Here is a 21,027-nt window from a genome sequence, read left to right as displayed (position 1 = left end):
CTTCGCCTCGCCCCTCCCTTGCTTCCTTCAAGACGTGTCTCAAGACCCTCCTCTTTGACCGTGCCTTTAATCACCCGCCTCCAACCCTCTCCAATTCCGACCCTCAGCTCGGGTCCGAAACCCTGACTGTCCAGCACCTTGGGACGTCCTCCCGACGTGAAAGGCGCTGTACACATGTAATTTTGTTGTTGTGTGTGAGTAGTGTGTCTGTGAGTCTACCTCTATGTGTGTGTGTGTATGTGTGAATGTGCAAGTGAGTGAGCCGTGTGTGGGTGTGAACCCTGCGTGTGTGTATTTGAGAGCCGTGTGTGTGTGAGAGTCTGTGTGTGTGTGTGTATAAATGAGTTGTCTGTGAGTTTACCTGTGTGTGTCTGTGCTTGTGTATGTGTGAGCCCTGTGTGTGTAGTGTGGTGTGTGTGAGCCCTGTGTGTGTTGTGTGTAGTGCGAAGTGTAGTGTGTGTGTGTGAGTGTATACTGTGTGTGAGCCCTGTGGGTATATGTGTGTGCGGTGTGTGTGTGAGAGTGTGTTGTATGTGTATGCGTTGTGTGTGTGTGTGTTCCCTATGCTGCCAGGCAGGGTTCCCGGGGCTAAATTCTCTCCTTCTTCCCCTCCCTCACCTCCCCTCCCTCCCGCTAAGGAGTGAGCGCACAGGCAGCCTCCATCTCTGACCTAATGGTGTCGATCAGACACCACCACAAGTCGGCCAGCGATTCCCCCGCCCCCAATAACTTGCATTTCTACACCAACGCATTGCACCAAGGTTAAATGCCCCGAAGCACTTGTACGAGGAGGAAAACATTGGAATTACATAATTATTATTATTATCATCCCATGATCGTATTTCCTACACGACGTCACCGAGATTGTCTCAAAAGCCTTCGCACGATTTTACTGTGAGTTCCAGCGACGTGGGCGTTCTGTATGCGGGAGCCACAACACAGGGCAAGACCCCCCCCCCCCCACCACACACACACACAAACAGCCCTGAAGTCAACGGTCAATCTCATCGCCAGGACAAACTTTTGCGAGTAGCCTTAACTTAAAACGTACCGCCCAGACAGGCAGACCAGGGCTTAACCTCTCATCCGAAGGACAGTACCTCTGGCAATGTAGTGCCCTTTCCCCACCCATCATGTTACCCCGTAGAGTACAGCAACAACAACTTGCACTCATATAGCGCCCTCCAAGCAGGGCAGTGTCTCAGAGCGCCATTATTATAACAATAGTAATTAATAATTAATAATAATACCACAGCACTGTAACTTAAAGATGATTCAAACCAAACTACAGAGCATTTGACATATTATGGTTTGTGTTTGACATATGTACACACATATTATTATATTATTATCGATCATATTAATATCATCCCATTGTCAGCAGGCTCCGACTTGTTCCATATTCCCCCACCCAGCCCACCCCGCTATCAGCGTTCAGCCCTTCACCCTCTCCGACCCCCCCCCCCCCCCACCACCCTCTGGAACTCCATCCCACAGTCCGCCGCCCTTCACCTCCTTCAAGGCCCGTCCTCAAGACCCTCCTCTTCAACCGAGCTTTCAGTCACCCTCCTACCCCCACCGCCCTCTCCGCTCTCCACCCCCTCCCGATCCCAACCCCCGACTCGGGTCCAAAATCCCTGACTGCACAACAGTGTACAACTCCAGGTGCCATTGCCGTACTTCCCAGGACTTTACTGTGAGGTGTAGTGACTGCATTTTCTGCAAGCGGAGAAGAACTTAAGAGCCTTGACCAAAATGGCCGGCCCAAACGAGGCCTTCAGTAGGAGACGGAGCAAAGGCGGTGCGAGCCGGGAGATTGTTGGAGCTGCTTTATCAGTCACTGTCTCGGTCCAATGTACACAAGGCTAATAAATACGCAACAGCTTGCCAGCAAGTTCCCAGAAGAGAGAGGGGAGAGGGAGAGAGAGAGAGAGAGAAAAAAACTTAATGGATTCTCTCACAATCATCCCCGAAGTGTATATTATTTTTGGCCCACACACTCGGAAACCCATCGCCGTGCTCAAGAGTCTCCAAACCTAACTACAGAGAGTTTCCACATTTGGGCAGTTGCTTGGTATATATATACACACACACACACACACACACACAAAACACACACACACACACACAAACGAACACACGCGCGCAACACACAAAAACACACAAACACGCACGCAACACACACACACACGCAACACACACACATGCGCAACACACACACACACACGCAACACACACACATGCACGCAACACACACACATGCGCAACACACACACGTATGCCACACACACACGCAACACACACACAGACAACACACACAAACACACGCACGCAACACACACACACGCGCAACACACACACACGCAACACACACACATGCGCCCTCCAAGCAGGGCAGTGTCTCAGAGCGCCATTATTATAACAATAGTAATTAATAATTAATAATAATACTACAGCACTGTAACTTAAAGATGATTCAAACCAAACTACAGAGCATTTGACATATTATGGTTTGTGTTTGACATATGTACACACATATTATTATATTATTATTGATCATATTACGCCACACACACACGCAACACACACACAGACAATACACACAAACACACGCGCGCAACGCACACACACACAACATACGCAAGACACACACACACAAACAACACACACATCACACACAAACACGCGCAATACACACACACGCGCGCACCACAAACACACACGCGCAAACACGCGCAACACACACGCGCGGGCCCGCACAACAAATACACATCCCCTCCCCCCCCCCCCACACCCCATTCCAACAACGTTTGGGAGATCTCAGAATCGTTCTGCGTCAACTACCAGAAACTGGCAAGATTGAAGGTGAAGCAGGTTTTTATCTCACTGCCGGCGAACTTCCTGCCCTATCTGCTGTCTGTTTCTATCAGAACGAGAGAAAGTGAGCAGCAACATTCAGGTCAAGGTAATCTCGTCGGGTGCAAATCAGCACAAAACAAGCCACAGAGCTACAGCAAACGGACTCCAAGGTTACGCAGTAGGCCATTCAGCCCCTCGAGCCTGCACCACCATTCTATTAAATAATAGCAACAATAATAATCCTTGCATTTAATCCAGCGCCTGATCACGTCTTCGAAGCACCTCAAAGCGCTTCGCAGCATGTACTGTAAAGTGTAGTGACTGCGTATTTTGTGGGCGAAACGCAGCAGCCAATTGCGTACAGCAGCGTCCCCACAAACAGTCGCGGATTGAAGTGACCAAATTTATTATTCTTATTCCAAAGATCGAGGCTGATCTGTACCTCAACTCCAATTACCCGCCTTTTCCCCGAATCCCTTGATATCCTGACCTGACAAATATCTTTGGATAACGTGAATGGATTGCAGCCAAGGGTCACTGTGTGACAGCGAGCAGCTGTTGTTCCGAGTTACGAGGTTCTTTTTAAACTCGGCTTAAACGGCGCCAACAAAAGAAAAAGCAAAATGGGGTCCACGACTGTTTGCGGGAACGCTGCTGCGCGCAACTGTCTGCCGCGTTTCGCCCAGAAAAAACACAGCCGTTGCATCGTACAGCGGAATCCGTGAAGCGCTTTGAGACGTCTCGAAGGCGACATCAGATGCCAGGGTTATTGATTTTATTGCATTATTATCATGATTACCGGAATACAAGTTGTTGTGCGTTTGTTGCTAAGGGTTCTGAGCGCATTGCCCAGAAACTGCAGGTGTGGCTCCATCAGAACTTTTAACACGAGTTATCGGAGGGAGGTTTCACTGCCCTGTGGTTAATGAGCTGATAACGAGGACATTGTGGGCAGAGCAAAGCTCACAGCTCGCTCGGCGAGGAAGCAATTCGGCTTCTACTGCAGCAGAAACCACTCGCCACCACACAATCAGCGCTGACACTGAACCTCCCTCTCTCGCTCCCCTTTTCCCCCCTCCTCTCTCCACCCACAACCCCCCCGCCACCCACCCCTTCCCCCCCCCCCCCCGCCCACTGCCCGAGTGTAGGGAAGGCTCCTGCGCAGGAATCCATGCCAATGTTTCACACACAGTCACTACACCCTTGCATCCCGTGAAGCGTTTTGAGACGTCTCCACGACACGATAAGGCGCTGTGTCTAATGCAACGGTTATTGTTAACAGTCTATCGGTTGAAATACAGACACGTTAGGAAAAGTCGGCGTCTCTCCCTTCCTGGTCACGCATTCCAGCCCCTTCATTCCCCTCGGCATCAGATGATCCCCCCTTCACCCCCTCCCTCCCACCCCCCAACCACAACCCCACCCCTCTTCCCAAAACCACCAGCAGAGGCCAAACCTACAGTCACTACGCCCCTAACTCTGGAACTGCCAGCCTCAAACCATCCCATCCCCACCACGCTGCCTCACCCCCTCAGTAAATAACAACAACAACAACAACTTGGATTTATACAGCGTCCTCCACGCTGGACGGCGTCTGACCCATAAAAGCACATAGTCGCTCCACTCTCCGGTAAATCCCGTGAAGCGCTTTGAGACGCCTTCCCGATGTGAGAGGCTCTACATTCAAATCTAAGGGTTATTATTATTATTATAGTAATTACTATTAGTTTTATTTGTATTTAAATCTCGTAAAAACCTTCCAGCGTGCCTATGGTTCCCGCCCTCCCAGACCACTCCCAACCCCACCCGACTCCACCCACCCCTCACACTCACCCCTCCCTCTCGCTTGTTCGGGACTTGCTACCAAGTGTAGTGACTGTTATTACAGGTGAAGGCGGAAGCTTAGTTGTGCACTGCAACCTAACGCAAACAGCCGCAAAGCGATTTCTATTTATGCGGGAGGGGAATGCAGTGGGGGTGGGGGGATGCAGTGGGGGTGGGGGATGCAGTGGGGGTGGGGGATGCATTGGGGGTGGGGGGATGCAGTGGGGGTGGGGGGATGCAGTGGGGGTGGGGGGATGCAGTAGGGGTGGGGGGATGCAGTAGGAGTGGGGGGATGCAGTAGGGTGGGGGATGCAGTAGGAGTGGGGGATGCAGTAGGAGTGGGGGGATGCAGTAGGGGTGGGGGATGCAGTGGGGGGGGGAATGCAGTGGGGGGGATGCAGTGGGGTGGGAATGCAGTGGGGGGGGATGCAGTGGGGGGGGGTATTGCAGTGGGGGGGGGTAATGCAGTGGGGGGGCGGGTGTGGGAGGAATTATCAGCCTGGACACCACGCGAGAGGGAAACTGTCTTCGTTTTTTTCCAATAACGTCGCGGGAAATCCTTAACATCCACCTGAGTTTTACGTTGTGGGAGAGAGTTAGGATGGGGGGGGCGCGGGGGAGGGGGGGGGGGGGGGGGTGGAGGGGGAATGGGGGAATGGGAAATGAATGGCAGAAGGGGTGAGGGCACCAAAGGAAATCCTCACCTGTGCTGCACACTCATATCTTAGGGTGTGGTTGGGGGAGCGGTGTTAGTTGCAAGGGGTGGGGGGTTGGGGGGGGAATGTAAAAACAAAACAAGACAAAACTGTGCGCAGACAGACAGACAGACAGACAGACAGGGTCAGGCTGTAGTTGACTTTTAAAGCCTGTTAGATTACAGCGCGGGGAAACCTTGACTCAAAACCAAACAGCCTGACTCACTGTTCTTGAGAACCAGAACCTAACGACGGTGATTTCTAACTCCAAGCAAAGTAGCAAAACCAAAAACTACAGCAAAAACTACAGGAAGAGCTCGGCAAACGCGAGCGAGAGAGAGCGAGCGAGAGAGAGAGAGAGAGAGAGAGAGAGAGAGAGCGAGAGAGAGAGAGAAATTAAAGTTACGACCTGCCAGGGGTTGGTTTCGGTGAGCGAGTGAGTGAGAAATTGCCTCCGGCGCTCTGTGTGCTCACTCCCCACTGGGGCACAGCCTCGTATTACACACTGCTCACTCGCTCGCTCGCTCACTCACTCACTCACTGCCGAATACATCACCGCACTTCCTCTCCGAGCTAATCCCTCCTGCTACTCGCTCATTCACTCACTCACTCTCTCTCTTTCTCTCCCCCCCTCTCTCTCACTCACTCTCTCTTTCTCTCTCTCTTCTCTCTGTATGTCTCTCCCCTCTCTCACTCACCCTTTCCCCCACCCCCACCTCTCATTCTTATCTCTCTTCTCGCAATCTCGGTCGCTCTCATGTACGTGTCTGTTAAGGGGTGAGAATGCAGCTGTATCGCTGGGGGAGGGAGTTAGAGCGTGTGATATGGCGAGGGGGGGGCGTTAGAGCGTGTGAGATGGGGGGGGTTAGAGAGTGTGATATGCGTGGGGTTAGAGCGTGTGAAGTGGGGTGTTAGAGCATGTGTTATGGGGGGGATTAGAGTGTGATATGTGGGGGTTAGAGCGTGTTATATGTGGAGGGGGTTAGAGCATGTGATATGAGGGGGTAGAGCATCAGATATGGGGGGGTTAGAGAGTGTGATATCAGGTGATTAGAGCATGTGATATAAGGGGGGGGTTAGAGGATGTGATATGGGGGTTAGAGTGTGTAATATGTGGGGTTAGAGTGTATGATATGGGGGGTTAGAGTGTGTTATAATGGAGGGGGTTAGAGCATGTGATATGAGGGGTAGAACATGAGATATATGGGGAGTTAGAGCATGTAATATGGGGGGGTTAGAGCGTGTAATATGTGTGGGGGGGGGGTTAGAGCGTGTGTGACTGAGGGCAGTATGCAGCAGGAGGGAGAGGGATGGAGTGATGGAGCGAGGGAGGGAGTTGAGGTGAGAGGGTGCTGTGCTGTGCTGATGTCCCCTCGCGGGCCCTCGGGCTGCTCAGTGCACCGCAGGGTTTGCAGCCTCGGAAGCTAAATAGCATCTCAATGAATCATCAAAACCACACGAGATTCTCGAACGCAGCCGGTGACTGAGCCGAGCCGAGCCGAGCCGAGCACTTCCTCCCCATCTCACACTTTCAGCTTCACAAACAGCCCTTCAACCCAAACCCAAACACTGCGCTGACTGCCGCTCACATCCAGAGCAGGCTGACCCTCTCCCTCTCTCCCTCCCTCCCTCCCTCCCTCCCTCCCTCGCACGCACACTCCCTCCCTCCCACCCTTGCACACTCCCTCCCTCCCACACCCCCTCCATCCCACTCTCGCACACTCACTCCCTCCCTCCCACTCTCGCACACTCACCCCTTCCTTCCTCGCACACTCACCCCCCTCCCTCCCTCCCTCCCTCCCTCCCCACCCTTGCACACTCCCTCCCTCCCACACCCCCTCCATCCCACTCTCGCACACTCACTCCCTCCCTCCCACTCTCGCACACTCACCCCTTCCTTCCTCGCACACTCACCCCCCTCCCTCCCTCGGACACTCCCGCCCTCGGACACTCACGTTCCTCCCTCGGACACTCCCTCCCTCACACACTGACTTGTTCCAAAATGCTTCCTCTGGCAGTTAAAATAATAATAATACTAATCCTTGCATTTGATGTAGCGACGTACCACATCATTCGATGGTTGCGGTGGGGGGGGGGGGGGGGGAGCGGTGATAGGAATCTCTCACTGGGGCCTGCAAACGTCGATGGAAACACAACACAGGCCAATACAGGGTCAGGAGCAGAGCACGTCAGCGCCCTGGGAGAGCGTGAGTGTGGGAACAAACAGAGAGCAGCTGGAGGTGCGGGGAGAGGAGAGGATGGGGGGGCGGGGGGGGGGAGAAGGGAGACACAGAACTCGAGACTTTATGCAGCACGTGGACCAGAAATAACCAACACGCCTTAAACCCAGTGCTTTCCTCTCCGACCATCCACCATCAACTCACTCACAGGCAATAACTGAGCGAGAGACTGTACACGACACAACAGCAATAACCCCTTACAATCCTCGCATTTGGCACAGACGTCAGAAAGACGTCTCAAAGCGCTTCGTGGGATTCACCGCGAAAATGCGAGTCACCGCGTGTTTGTGGGCAAAACACAGGAGCACAATTTGCGCAATAGCCGCGAAATGACCGACCAATTCTTATTTGGGGGATATTGTTGGCCAGGACGTCAGGAGAGAGATACTCCCTTCTCGTTTCCAACAGAGCCGGGCGACCTTCAACACTTGGCCCACAAAATATACAATCAATTCACTTCACTTTATATGCTCAACGACGTGATAAGGCGCTGTATCAAATGCAAGGATTATTATAATTATATTTATTATAACGTTCACCTGAACAGGCAGACAGACAGAACCATACTGGATATAAACACAATAAATACACCTCAGAGATAAGCTCCCAAGGCCCTTACACACTCACTCACTCACACACACACATATACAAATTGTCCTCTATTTGGACCTGTGTGTTTGTGCTCTGTCCCGAGTGCTGCACAGCACATACCCAGTACACTTCTGCCATCTGGTGGGTTAAAGCCACAATACAACCAGCGTGATAACATCAAAGGAGATTTGCCTAAATAATAATAATAATAATAATCCTTTGCATTTGATATAGCGCTTGTAGAGGTGGACGTCCCAGGCTGTACCATCGGGCTCAGAGCGGGAGTGGAGGGGGTTGGTGGGGGGTGGGGGGGGGAGGGAACACTTCATGGGGAGGGTCCAGACCTCGCCAGTCGCTTACATTGCCAAAGGAATGTGAGGAATCAACAGAGAGACACAGGGAATAAAGCTTCAGCCTCAGGCGCGTTCACACAGAGAAAGAGTTCCTGACACTGGGTTTGACCGCCATTGACGCCAATAATAATAATAATCCTTGCATTTGATATAGCACTTTTCACGTCGGGAGGAGGTCCCAAAGCGCTTCACAGAACACAGTGTAAAGTGAATTGACTGTATATTTGTGGGCGAACGCGGCAGCCAATTGCGCACAGCAATGTCCCACAAACAGTCGTAGATTGAAAATGACCAATTTATTATTGTTTTTGGTTTTGGAGGGATTATTATAAAGAAGACTCCTTTGCCATTTTCATCTCCGCTTTCCTGATTCTCCACAAACTGTGCCAATTTATCTGGTTAAACCCCAGCAGTTACACCCCCCACCAACCCCCTCCCTCCCTTGCACACTCTGGGGTTCCCAAGCCTTGGCCCTCACCTACCGATCTACACGTGTTGTCACTGACTTGGGAGCGTGGAGGGACGGTGTAGAGGGGCTTTACTGTGTCGCTAACCCTGACCTGGGAGTGTGGACGCGCAGTGTAGAGGGAGCTTTACTCTGTCTCCATCACACTGCCCCATGCGAGGAGATGAGGTAGTAAACGTCAGTCAGTGAACGACAGGTGTTCAGGTAACCGAGGGGAGGTGGCCAGAGCACAGGGCACAGGGCTGGGGAGCAGAGGGCAGAGTCTCAACGATGGAGGGAGAGGGACACTCCAGAGACTGAGAGCAGATGCTGTATAATACTATGTAAGACAATCATCCTCGCATTTGATACAGCGCCTTATTACGTCTTCTAGACGTCTCAAAGCGCTTCACAGAACACACTGTAAAGTGAATTGACTGTATGGTTTGCGGGCGAAACGCAGCAGCCAATTGCGCACAGCAGCGTCCCACAAACAGTCACGGATTGAGTGACCAAATTGTATTTTGGAGTGATTATTACCCCCACACACCCCACCCCCACCCCCGGAAAAGCGATCTGCCAATCGGCTAACAACCGGGTTCCTACTTACTGCTGGGTATGGGTAAGCATAAGGAAACTTATGCCCTGCCGGGAATCGAACCCGGGTCCTCTCGCTTGCGAGGCGAGGGCTCTAACCGCTGAGCTGCTAAGCTCCGAGACTCCAGTCTATGAAGCAATCTGTGTGTGTAAGTGGACGGGTGGGTATTTGAGCAAAGGCCAACGCACGGATGTGCAGCAAATAAAAAGCCACGTACTTATAGACGGCCGGGCTGCGTTTTATCTTCCTGGATCCACGCCGGCCGTGCCTCAGACCCATCAGGTAAGGAATTACCCCCCTGGGAGTCAGCCGCACCCTGGTGAGAGAACGACCTCAGGTTATCACGGGATCGTACCCAGACCACCCCCCCACACCCCCCCACCCCCGTGTCCCCGATAGTGGGGGGGCGGGGAGGGAGGGGGGGGGTGGTGGATTGCGTTTAGGAATTTTTGCACAAGATCGTGCGAGACGTGCAAGCCTGGCTCGGGTGAGGTTTCAGATCACACCGCACACGCTCGGGAGTCACCGTTTTAGAAATCCTCTTGCCAACCTCGCGAGTTAGACGCACATCATAGGACGACAGTAACAGTCGGTTATAATGATAATAATAATAATCCTGGCATTTCATACAGCACCTTATCGAGTTATTGGGATGGCTCAAAGCGCTACGCAGGGTATACTGTAAAGTGAATTGACTGTGTATTTTGTGGGCGAAATGCGGCAGCCAATTACGCACAGCAGCGTCCCCACAAACAGTCGTGGACTGAAGCGACCAATTTTTTTGAGGGGTTATTACCCCCGGAAAGCGATCCGCCAATCGACTCACAACCAGATTCCTACTCACTGCCGGACAAACAGAGGCGCGTGGAGTAAGGAAACTCGCCTAAGGTTTCGCCCCCTGGCCGGGAATCGAACCCGGGTCCTCTCGCTTGCGAGGCGAGTGCTCTAACCACTGAGCTACAGGACCCCTGCTCGTTACATGCAGATCCACAGACCTCTCACAATGCACCCCTCGCACAGTGACGCACACTCCCCAACACGCACACACACACCCACACACACACACACAGGGCTCAATCGCATTGTCAGTTCAACTCTGTACCGTACGAGACAGAGCCGTGATAATGATCACAGTGTATGTGAAGCTCAGACCAACAACCCCACAAGGAGACCTCTATGTGCACTCACGAGGCTGAGAGCACAAGGCTGTGCTGGTGTCAGGAGAGGAGGGCGAGAGTGTGGCAGAGAAAGAGAGAGAGAGAGAGAGAGGGGGGTGGGGAGGTGGAACGGAGCATCTCTCACTCTGTAGGTGACTCTCTCTCTGCGCAGTGTGAGGGTGTAGAGTGATGGAGTAAGAGCAGGGAGGGAGGGAGATGGATGTTAAGGAAAGTCACACACAATATTAACTGAGCATGAAGTGCACGTGTGTGTGTATACACACACACAACCACACACCACGTACGCACGTCTGTTCTCTCACGTACAGACGCAGACACACCCACGCACACGCCCACCGTGACCAGCTAACTCAGCGGAGCGCAGGAGTCCATCCTGCCAGCCTCTCGCTCTCTCTCTCTCTCTCTCTCTCTCGCTCAGACAGACGCGGTGTCATTGCGACCGAGACGGGCTGCCCTTCCTGGGGGCGAGGGCCAGCGGGCAGCAGTGAGCAGGTCAGTGCAGTGTCAGCCTTGCCACCGCCCCTTAACAACAACAACAACAACAACGTGTGTTTATATAGCGCCTTGCGGGTCGGGGAGGATGTCCTTATCCACACGCAGTGTACAGGAGACGTCTCCAGCTCTCTGTGGCGGTCTCGGTTGTCCGGTTCCTGAGCTAGGATCCCGGCGCTCCGAGACATCACTCCAGCTAAGTCGTCATCGTCGTCGTTGTTGTTGTTGTTGTTGCTGAAAGCAGCCCAGTCGGGCTCATCAGCAGCACTTGGAAGGGCCAGACCAGTCACTGGGGGCTGGGAATCCTCCCTCTCAGCTCCTGTTCACCCCCCCAACCCCCCACCCACCACAAGCCAACTGGTAAGGTTGTCCAAGCTGGACAAGCAGTGCTCTCAATGGGCAAGCGATGTGCTTCCAGCTTGGTTCGACTCCAGCAGTCACGTCAACCCCACCTCAACCCCATACACACACCACCTCAACCCCGTACACACACCACCTCAACCCCGTACACACACCACCTCAACCCCGTACACACACCATCTCAACCCCCGTACACACACCACTTCAACCCCGTACACACACCACCTCAACCCCGTACACACACCACCTCAACCCCGTACACACACCACCTCAACCCCGTACACACACCACCTCAACCCCGTACACACACCACCTCAACCCCGTACACACACCATCTCAACCCCGTACACACACCACCTCAACCCCGTACACACACCACCTCAACCCCGTACACACACCACCTCAACCCCGTACACACACCACCTCAACCCCGTACACACGCCACCTTAACTCCGTATACACAGCACCTTAACTCCGTATACACAGCACCTCAACCCTATAGTAATAATAACAATAATAATAGACATATACAGCCCTGTACATCAACCCTTTGAACTGTGTGGAGCACTTGGTCTCTCCCCACAGTGAAGGCCAAAGACAGAGCGCTGTCTGGCTTGGAATGGGGGGGGGGGCAAATCACACAGCCGCCACATTCCCCCCACCCCCACCATCCTCATCCCATCAGACCTCCCGTAACCTCCCTGTCATCATCCCATCCATCCCGTTCTCTCATTCTCTCCACTTCCCCTCCCAACTCGTTCGGCCCCCCCTCCCCCCTCCCCCCCGCCCGCTCCACCCGTCCCATCTCATAACCACAATCAATAACACAAAATGTTCCGGGTGTTGATCGTCCGACTCTCGACTGAACAGGAAGTGACAACCACATGCGGCCAAGGTTTAGAATGACACTGAGTGAAACTGAGTTGATCAGCCGATCCCATCTGACCAAAGTATCACATCCCGGCCTCTCTCTCTCTCTCTCTCTGTCTCTGTGTCTGTCTGTGTGTCTGTGTGTCTGTCTGTGTGTCTGTGTGTCTGTCTGTCTGTCTGTCTGTGTCTGTCCATGTGTGTGTGTGTCTGTCTGTGTGTGTCTGTCTGTCTGTATCTGTGTCTGTGTCTGTCTGGTGATCCAGGGCTTCAGTCGGTCAGTTACTAGCATAGGAACAGGAGTAGGTCATTCAGCCCCTCGAGCCTGTTCCGCCATTCTCGGGCTTTATCACGATTCACTCGTGTGGGTTCAAGCCCCATGTCAGGAAATTGAACTCACAGTCTAGACTGACTCTCAGTTTAATGCTGGGAGTCTGGGGGGGAGAGGTTGGAGATTGGGGGGATGGAGTGGGGGAATGCGGCATTGTCGGAGATGCCATCCATCAGACGAGACGTTAAACCGAGGTCCTGTCTGTACCTGTAGAGGTGGACATCCCAGGCTGTACCATCGGGCTCAGAGCGGGAGTGGAGGGGGTTGGTGGGGGGTGGGGGGGGGAGGGAACACTTCATGGGGAGGGTCCAGACCTCGCCAGTCGCTTACATTGCCAAAGGAATGTGAGGAATCAACAGAGAGACACAGGGAATAAAGCTTCAGCCTCAGGCGCGTTCACACAGAGAGAGAGTTCCTGACAGAGGCCAGGACACTGGGTTTGATCACCGCCATTGACGCCAATAATAATATTAATAATAATAATCCTTGCATTTGATATAGCGCTTTTCACGTCGGGAGGACGTCCCAAAGCGCTTCACAGAACATACTGTAAAGTGAATTGACTGTATATTTGTGGGCGAAGGCGGCAGCCAATTGCGCACAGCAATGTCCCACAAACAGTCGTAGATTGAAAATGACCAATTTATTATTGTTTTTTTTAATTTTTTTGGAGGGATTAGTCTCCACAAGCTGCGGACAAGCCAATACCAGCGCAGGCTTTGGGCCGAGTGGCCTCCTCCTGCGTCCTGGGTTTTCTACAATCATAATAACAATAATAATAATAATCCAAAGCGCTTCACGTGACATGCTGGAAAAGTGTAGTCACTGTGTATTTTGTGGGCGAAACGCGGCAGCCAATTGCGCACAACAGCGTCCCCACAATCAGGCGTGAACTGAGTGACTTGATTTTTTTTTGAGGGATTATTACTCCCGGAAAGCGATCCACCAACCGACTAACAACCGGGTTCCTACTGACTGCTGGTAAACAGAGGCACGTGTGGAGTAAGGAAGCGCTTCCCAAAACAAGACGAGAGAAGCCTCACCCCCCCTACCCCAACCACCCCGCACCCCCACCCATACCTGGTGGCGATACACGGGTCAGACTTGAACCCCCCCCACCACCACCCCCACTCCCAACCCGTGTCCTGGCCCATAAGTGCCAATGCTCTGCCTAGTTCTACACACCATTAACCAGCACACGCCATCAATCCTGCAATAACACAGCCATTACACGCACCATTAGAGACTGGACACTGCCTCGAACGCACATCAATCACCACGAGCACAGACAGCAGCCAACACAACACACACCAGCACCGGTCACTCACAGCTCCCTTCACCAGCAACACGGGGAAACACGACGACAATAGTAATAATAATAATCATGGTTTTGATGCAGCATCTCAGCATATCCTTGAGACATTGCAAAGTGCTTCATAGGATACACTGTAAAGTGGAGTGACTGTGTATTCTGGGGCGAAACGAGGCAGGCGTGTCCACAAACAGCCGTGGACTGAACGACCCAATTTTTTTGCTCTGGATTATTATGACTAATCGACCTAACAACCGGGTTCCTACTTACCGCTGGGAAACAGAGGCATGTGGAGTACGGAAACTTGCCTAAGGTTTTGCCCTTCTCTGGGAATCGAACCCAGGTTCCTCAAACTTCCAAGCGATTGCTCCAACCACTACTCTACAGACCTCCGTTAGGCTTTCAAGTTCTTCTTCCAGTTTGAACGTGTCTGACCCCCTTATCTTCCCCAGCACTCCCATCATGTGAGCCTCAACACCATCTGCTACTGGGCTGTTTGCCTTCAGGAGACAAGTTTGTCCTCACCCAGTCGCCCCCAGTCCTGGAAACTTCCAGCAGATTTCTGGAGAGTAATTAGGAGCAAACAGCGCCTGAATGTTTTTTCTCTCTAACCCTAAGTATAAGAGCCGACACCGCTTGAGCACGCGTGCACACACACGTGCCCAAAGAAAACCATGCCCATGTGTTCGAACACCCGTGGAATGAGTTAACCTGTGGACAAAGAGCGCACCTCTTGCTTGCAGCCTGTCGTCCCCATCGATAAGATCTTACAGAATCCCGTGCTCCAATAAACTATTTGTTCAAAGAAATAATTAAACTGAGCAACATGTGTTCTCACTGCCCTGTGCCGATCACACGGCTGATAGCACTGAAAACACAGCCCAAGCCATTAATTGTGTGGTCTGATTGGTACCTTGCACACACACACACACCCACACACACGCGCGCAAACTCTGGCAAACACGACACACACAGTCACGGACTGATGGACGCCCACAGACACCCACACGCGCTCACAAACGGACACACACACACAAACTCTCACAAGCACAATACACACAGACGCGGACTGATACACGCCCACAGACACCCACACACACTCACAAACAGACACACACAAACTCTCACAAGCACAATACACACAGACGCGGACTGATACACGCCCAGACACCCACACGCGCTCACAAACGGACACACACACACAAACTCTCACAAGCACAATACGCACAGACGCGGACTGATGCGCGCCCACAGACACCCACACACGCGTGCACTCATGCATGCACGTGCGCAAACAGACACACACAGGCCCTCATAGATACACACAGGCCCAACTAGACACACACACACGCAAAGATGCGCACATTGATATGACACAATACTCAAAGTATATGTAAACTATAGAACAAAATTTGTATTGATACAAATCCTTTCGCATCGTGAGGACGTCTCTCAGCACTGAACCATACCAGCAACACAGGGATATTATAAGTCGCATGTAAAGCACGCGCACTCACACGCAATGGAGTCTATATGGCGCATCGGTGATTATCAACCAGTGAAAAATGTTAATTGTATTATTATAGCTGTACAACCGTACTATTTCACTGGTAGATAATTATCGAATTAAAAGACCTTGTATTTACACAGAGTTTACACATGGCGCAGAATTGGCTCAATTGCGTGTGAGCAATAATAATAATAATAATAATCCTTGCATTTGATATAGCGCCTTATCACGTCACGTCTTCGAGACGTCTTGAAGCGCTTCACAGAATCTACCGTAAAGTGGAGTGTCTGTATATTTTGTGAGCGAAACGCGGCAGCCAATTGCACGCGACAGCGTCCCACGAACAGTCGTGGATCGCAGTGACCAATTGATTATCTTTTCTTTTCCTTGAGGGATCATTATCAGGGGTGAGTGTCGAGTAAGGAAACTTGCCCAAGGTTTCGCCCCGGCCGGGAATCGAGCCCAGGTCCTCTCGCTTGCGAGCCGAGCCCTCTAACCGCTGAGCTACGGGACTCCAAATGGGTTAAACGTTCAGGGGTTTTATCCGTGTTCAGATCGGCGGTTCGGTCCGTCAAGACCTCCACAAAAATCAGCCTCTGCAGCAAGGCTGATACCAGACTCTTCTTACCCCAATTCCCAGTGCCACCCACAGTTTACAGCCAGGAATTTCTGGCATGCAATCCAGAAATCTTTTGACCACGACAGCAAACATATCACAAACAGAGCACCTGTCTTACAGCGAACTCCAGCCCCGACACAGGCTCGGTCTACAGCACAGAATGTTTACAGTATTTGGCCCATCTGGAGCTCTGCTACTCCAACCCCTTTCCCTGCTCTTTCTCCCATCGTGTCTGGGCTGGGGCTCGCTCCCCCACTGGAGCTCTCTACTCTAACCCCATTCCCTACTCTCTCTCGCTCTCTCTCTCTCCATCGTGTCTGGGCTGGGGCTCGCTCCCCCACTGGAGCTCTCTCCTCTAACTCCATTCCCTACTCTCTCTCGCTCTCTCTCTCTCCATCGTGTCTGGGCTGGGGCTCGCTCCCCCACTGGAGCTCTCTACTCTAACTCCATTCCCTCTCTCTCTCTCTCTCTCTCCATTGTGTCTGTGCTGGAGCTCGCTCCCCTCCTGGAGCTCTCTACTCTAACCCCATTCCCTACTCTCTCGCTCTCTCTCTCTCCATCGTGTCTGTGCTGGGGCTCGCTCCCCCACTGGAACTCTCTACTCTAACCCCATTCCCTACTCTCCCCCCCTCTCTCTCTCCATCGTGTCTGTGCTATGTTAACGGAAACCAAATTTGCAGCTACACCATTCAAAGGGAGGGACGGGGAGGGAGTAAGGAGAGCGAGAGGGGGCGCAGCACAAGGTAAGCAGCACGTAAGCCGCGGTAGGATTGAATCCACTTGACGTTGCCGGTAATTTCACAAGACTCCCCTCCCCTTTATCAGCAGGAAAAGCTCTTGCAAAATCCAGATAAGCAGCAGATGGTTTTCTTCCCTAACCTTGAGGTTCCCGCCTTTGTCCCCCACCACCCCCCTCCGCTCCCCCACTTATCAACAAATAATAATCCTTGCATGTGATATGTCAGGAAGCTCAAAGCACTTCCCAGTTTTTATTGCCAAGTGCAGTGACTGTGTTATTGCGCTGGCAAAGTTCCAATGTGCTAGCCACAAAATACACAGTCACTACACTTTACAACAACAACAACAAAATTACATTTGTAAAGCGCCTTTCACGTCGGGCGGAAGTCCCAAGGCTCTGGACAGTAAGAGATCAGGACCCAAGCGTTGGGGGGGTGTGGGGGGGCAGGGTGGGGATGAGGCAGGGGCAGAGAGGGTGTGAGGGCGGCTGAAAGAGCGGTCAATAAGGAGGTTGTGTGTTGGAGGACGCAAGAGAGGGAGCGAGGCAAAGGGTGGGGGTGGAGAGGCTGAAGGTCCGGCCGCTGATGCTAGGGGGGGGTCAGGCGGGAGACCTGGAGCAGACCAGAGCCGGTTGGGGGGAGGGAGCGGTCAGGTTGATAGGGGCTCAGCAGGTCAAAGAAGTAGGAGCGGACAAGGCCATGGAGGGCTTTGGAAGTGAGGCTCTTTGACAATCTAATAAGCCGTGTATCAAATACCAGATAAGAATAATCGAGACGGATATACTGTAAGTGGCGTGACTGTATATTTTGTGGGTGAAAAGCCAGTTGCACGCAACAGTGTCCCACAAACAGCCATAAAGTTGAGTGAACGATTTTATCTGTGGGGGGAGTGGGGGGAATGTCGAACACCGGGAGAAACTCTCTTCTCCTTTCAAACAGCGCAAAGGATCTGTAACTGAACAGGCAGACCGGGGAGATCGGTTTTTAACGTCTCATCTGAAAGCCGAATGATTGTCATCATTGTAGGGGGATTACCAGCTGGGAACGGGGGGGAAGGTTTGGCCAGGAAGGGTGATCGAGGCCAGGACAGTGGGGGGGGGGGGCAAGAACCCACGTTGATGGACGGACGGACGGACAGTCAGGCAGGTGGGATTTCCGGGAGTTGAGACATCCCACTTTGTTGGAAGATTCGTTCAACATTTCACAACTCATTATTTTCTGGGTTGAGAAATTGCTGTTGCAGCTTTCTGGCTACTCGCGTGTTTGGGGTTGGGAAGTTCAGCCACCACAAGCCAACACCAATAAATAACCTCCTGAAGCTCGCGTTTCAATAATAATTAATATCATTATTAACAATAATCCTTGCATTTGATACAGCGCCTTATCACATCTTCGAGACATCTCAAAGCGCTTCACGGAATGCACTGTGAAGTCAATTGGCTCTGTTTTCTGGGCGAAACGCGGCAGCTGATTGCGGACAGCAGCGTCTCACAAAAAACAGTGGATTGATTGACCAAATTATTATTATTATTTTGAAGGATTTTTAATCCCCGGAAAGCAATCCGCCAATCGACTGACAACCGAGTTGCTACTCACTGCTGGGTAAACAGAGGCGTGTGGAGTAACGAAACTTGCCTAAGGTTTTGCCCTGCCCAGGAATCGAACCCCTGGTCCTCTCGCTTGCGAGGCGAGCGCTCTAACCACTGAGCTACAGGACTCCACATGGACATAAAGGGCTGTCACCCGGGCGATGATCGGCACTGTATCTCCGCCTTGGTGCCAGCTCGAGAAGGGACGGGCCTAATGCCAGCCCGGTTCGCTGGCACTCTCACCCCTGTCCGGGGTCAGAAGCTTCGGGGGCTTCGAGCTCACAGTCTAGGCTGACCCTCCAGTGCGGAACTCAGGAAACGCCATTGACTGAGGCGCCGTTCTTCGGACGAGATGTTTAACCGAGCTTCCCATTCGTGCGCTGTTCAGGTGGGTGTAAAAGATCCCGCGGAGCTATCAAAAAAAAGAAGGGAGTTTCTCTCTCTCTCTCTCTGTGTCCTAGCCGACAATTTTATGATAACACTACTAATAATAATCCTTGCATTTGACACAGCGCCTCATCACGTCTTCAAGACGTCTCAAAGCGCTTCCCAGGATACGCTGGAAAGTCAATTGACTGTGTGTTTTTGGGGAAACGCAGCAGCCAATCGCGCACGGCAGCGTCCCACAGACAGCCGTGGATTGAAGTGACCAACGACACAACCATTCCAGGTCGTAAAAATTTGCTGAGTCAAAAAAACTCACCTCATCTCTCCTCTGGTTCTTTTGCCAATTATCTTCCCCAAATTGCCCCCCAGAGAAAGTTGGCCACTCGCTTCACGGCTGTTTGTGGGACGTCGCTGGGCGCAAAGCAGCGGCCACATTTGATGAGCGCACAGTCCCTACACTCGACAGCAATTTGCCCCTGAAGCACTACGAGGCTTTTGAGAGCGTCGTAGGTGCTGTGCGAGAGGCACCATTTAACGCCGGTCAAATCAACCACACCGCAAGCTGAGCGCCACACGGGGAACCAAGGGGTTTTCTGTCAAGAGTATCCCAACGGATCCTGTTCATTCAGCCCTAACCACCCGTCTCCAGCTCCCTCCCTCCCTTATTGATTGAGCACCAGCAACGAGGCTAAAATAATAGTAATAATAATAATAATAGTCCTTGTATTTGATATAGACCACAAGATATACAGTCAATTAATTCACTTTACAGTATATTCCTGTGAAGCGTTTTGAGACGTCACAATGACTTGATAAGGCGCTATATCAAACGCAAGGATTATTATAGCGCCTTATCACGTTACTGCGAGGTCTATTATACAGTAAATATATGTAGGATATGTTGTACGGACAGAGGAAGAGAACAGAAACACAAACAGAGACAGAGAGAGATATAGAGGTGCTACCACAGGATAGAACGGAGGAGAGACACTGACAGACAGACAGGACAGACAGAGAGCGAGATAGATAGATACAGAGAGACAGGCACGAAGACATCTAGAGGGATAGAGAGAAAGACGGACAGAAATAAGGACCGAGACAGACAATGAGACACACATAGAAAGTGAGAGGAACAGAGAGAGAGACAGAGAGAGAGTGAGCCAGAAGGAGAGACCCACACAGATGCATAAAGTGTCTGATCACTTCACAGTGACTCAGGGTAAATGGAAACAATAATCAGACAAACATCCGTGGACTTTTAACGCAGAGAAACTTGATCCGTATGTGGCAAGTGACCACGCACACAACCCGCGCGCACACACACACCCGCACACATACACCAACGCACAGTCGCACTCTTTCCCTTTTGCCCTCGTCCACAAAAAAACAGGAGAAAAATAAATTCCCTGACAGATGATGCTGGGCTATGGGGGTGGGTAATAATGCGTCTCACCTGTGACCCCTTATTTCCTGTGTCTGCATATATGTGTCAGTGTATGTGTCTCTGTACGTGTGTATGTCTGTGTACACATGTGTGTTACGCATACGTGTGCGTGTGTTTCCGTTACACTAAACTTACCGTCTCCCAAAAAGCTTGAGGCCCGTGAAGGTTTTGCTGTTGCTGGAGTGATGGTGGTGATGGTGATGAAGATGATGGTGCTGGTGATGATGAGGATGGTGAGGAGACAGGCTCTTGTGGCTCTCAATAGCCGTGGGGAGGTCGCAGGAGGCTCCAGAGACCACAGGCTGGTCTTCCTGAAAGCCATCACCTTTCTGGTCCATCACTCAACAGGGAGGAGTGGGGGGGGGGAGAAGTGGGAGAAGAGTTAGAGAGGGGGAGAGAGATGGAGAGGAGGAGGGATGCAGAGAGAGAGAGAGACAGGGGGGGAAGGGGGGAGAGAGGGGGCGGGGGGGAAAGATGGAGAGGGCGGGGGGGGGCGTTGAGATAGAGCTGGTTTTGCAATATAAAAAATATAAACAGATTCCTTTTCTTCTAAATAGAAATGTCTTCACAACGATTCACAGTCTCAGGGGGAGAGA

The 21,027-nt window shown here is 52.0% G+C and overlaps 1 protein-coding gene across 1 annotated transcript in view; it reads right to left on the bottom strand.

The window, feature by feature from the left end:
* The window catches only part of LOC103172674 (diacylglycerol kinase zeta-like), a 71,442-nt gene extending 50,749 nt beyond the window's left edge, over positions 1–20,693 (bottom strand). The window contains exons 1-2 of the mRNA XM_042341649.1: positions 20,567–20,693; positions 9,823–9,921 (exon numbers count right to left, since the gene is read on the bottom strand). Of these exons, the coding sequence (XP_042197583.1) occupies positions 9,823–9,884 (62 nt within the window). The 5' untranslated portion in view covers positions 9,885–9,921; positions 20,567–20,693. The remainder of the gene's footprint in view (positions 1–9,822; positions 9,922–20,566) is intronic.
* Between the last annotated feature and the right edge of the window lie 334 nt (positions 20,694–21,027).

The sequence above is a fragment of the Callorhinchus milii genome, unplaced genomic scaffold, assembly GCF_018977255.1.
Source record: "Callorhinchus milii isolate IMCB2004 unplaced genomic scaffold, IMCB_Cmil_1.0 Scaffold17, whole genome shotgun sequence".
Taxonomy (NCBI): domain Eukaryota; kingdom Metazoa; phylum Chordata; class Chondrichthyes; order Chimaeriformes; family Callorhinchidae; genus Callorhinchus; species Callorhinchus milii.
Note: the sequence above shows the minus strand (reverse complement) of the source record. Positions and strands in the feature narration are given on the sequence as shown.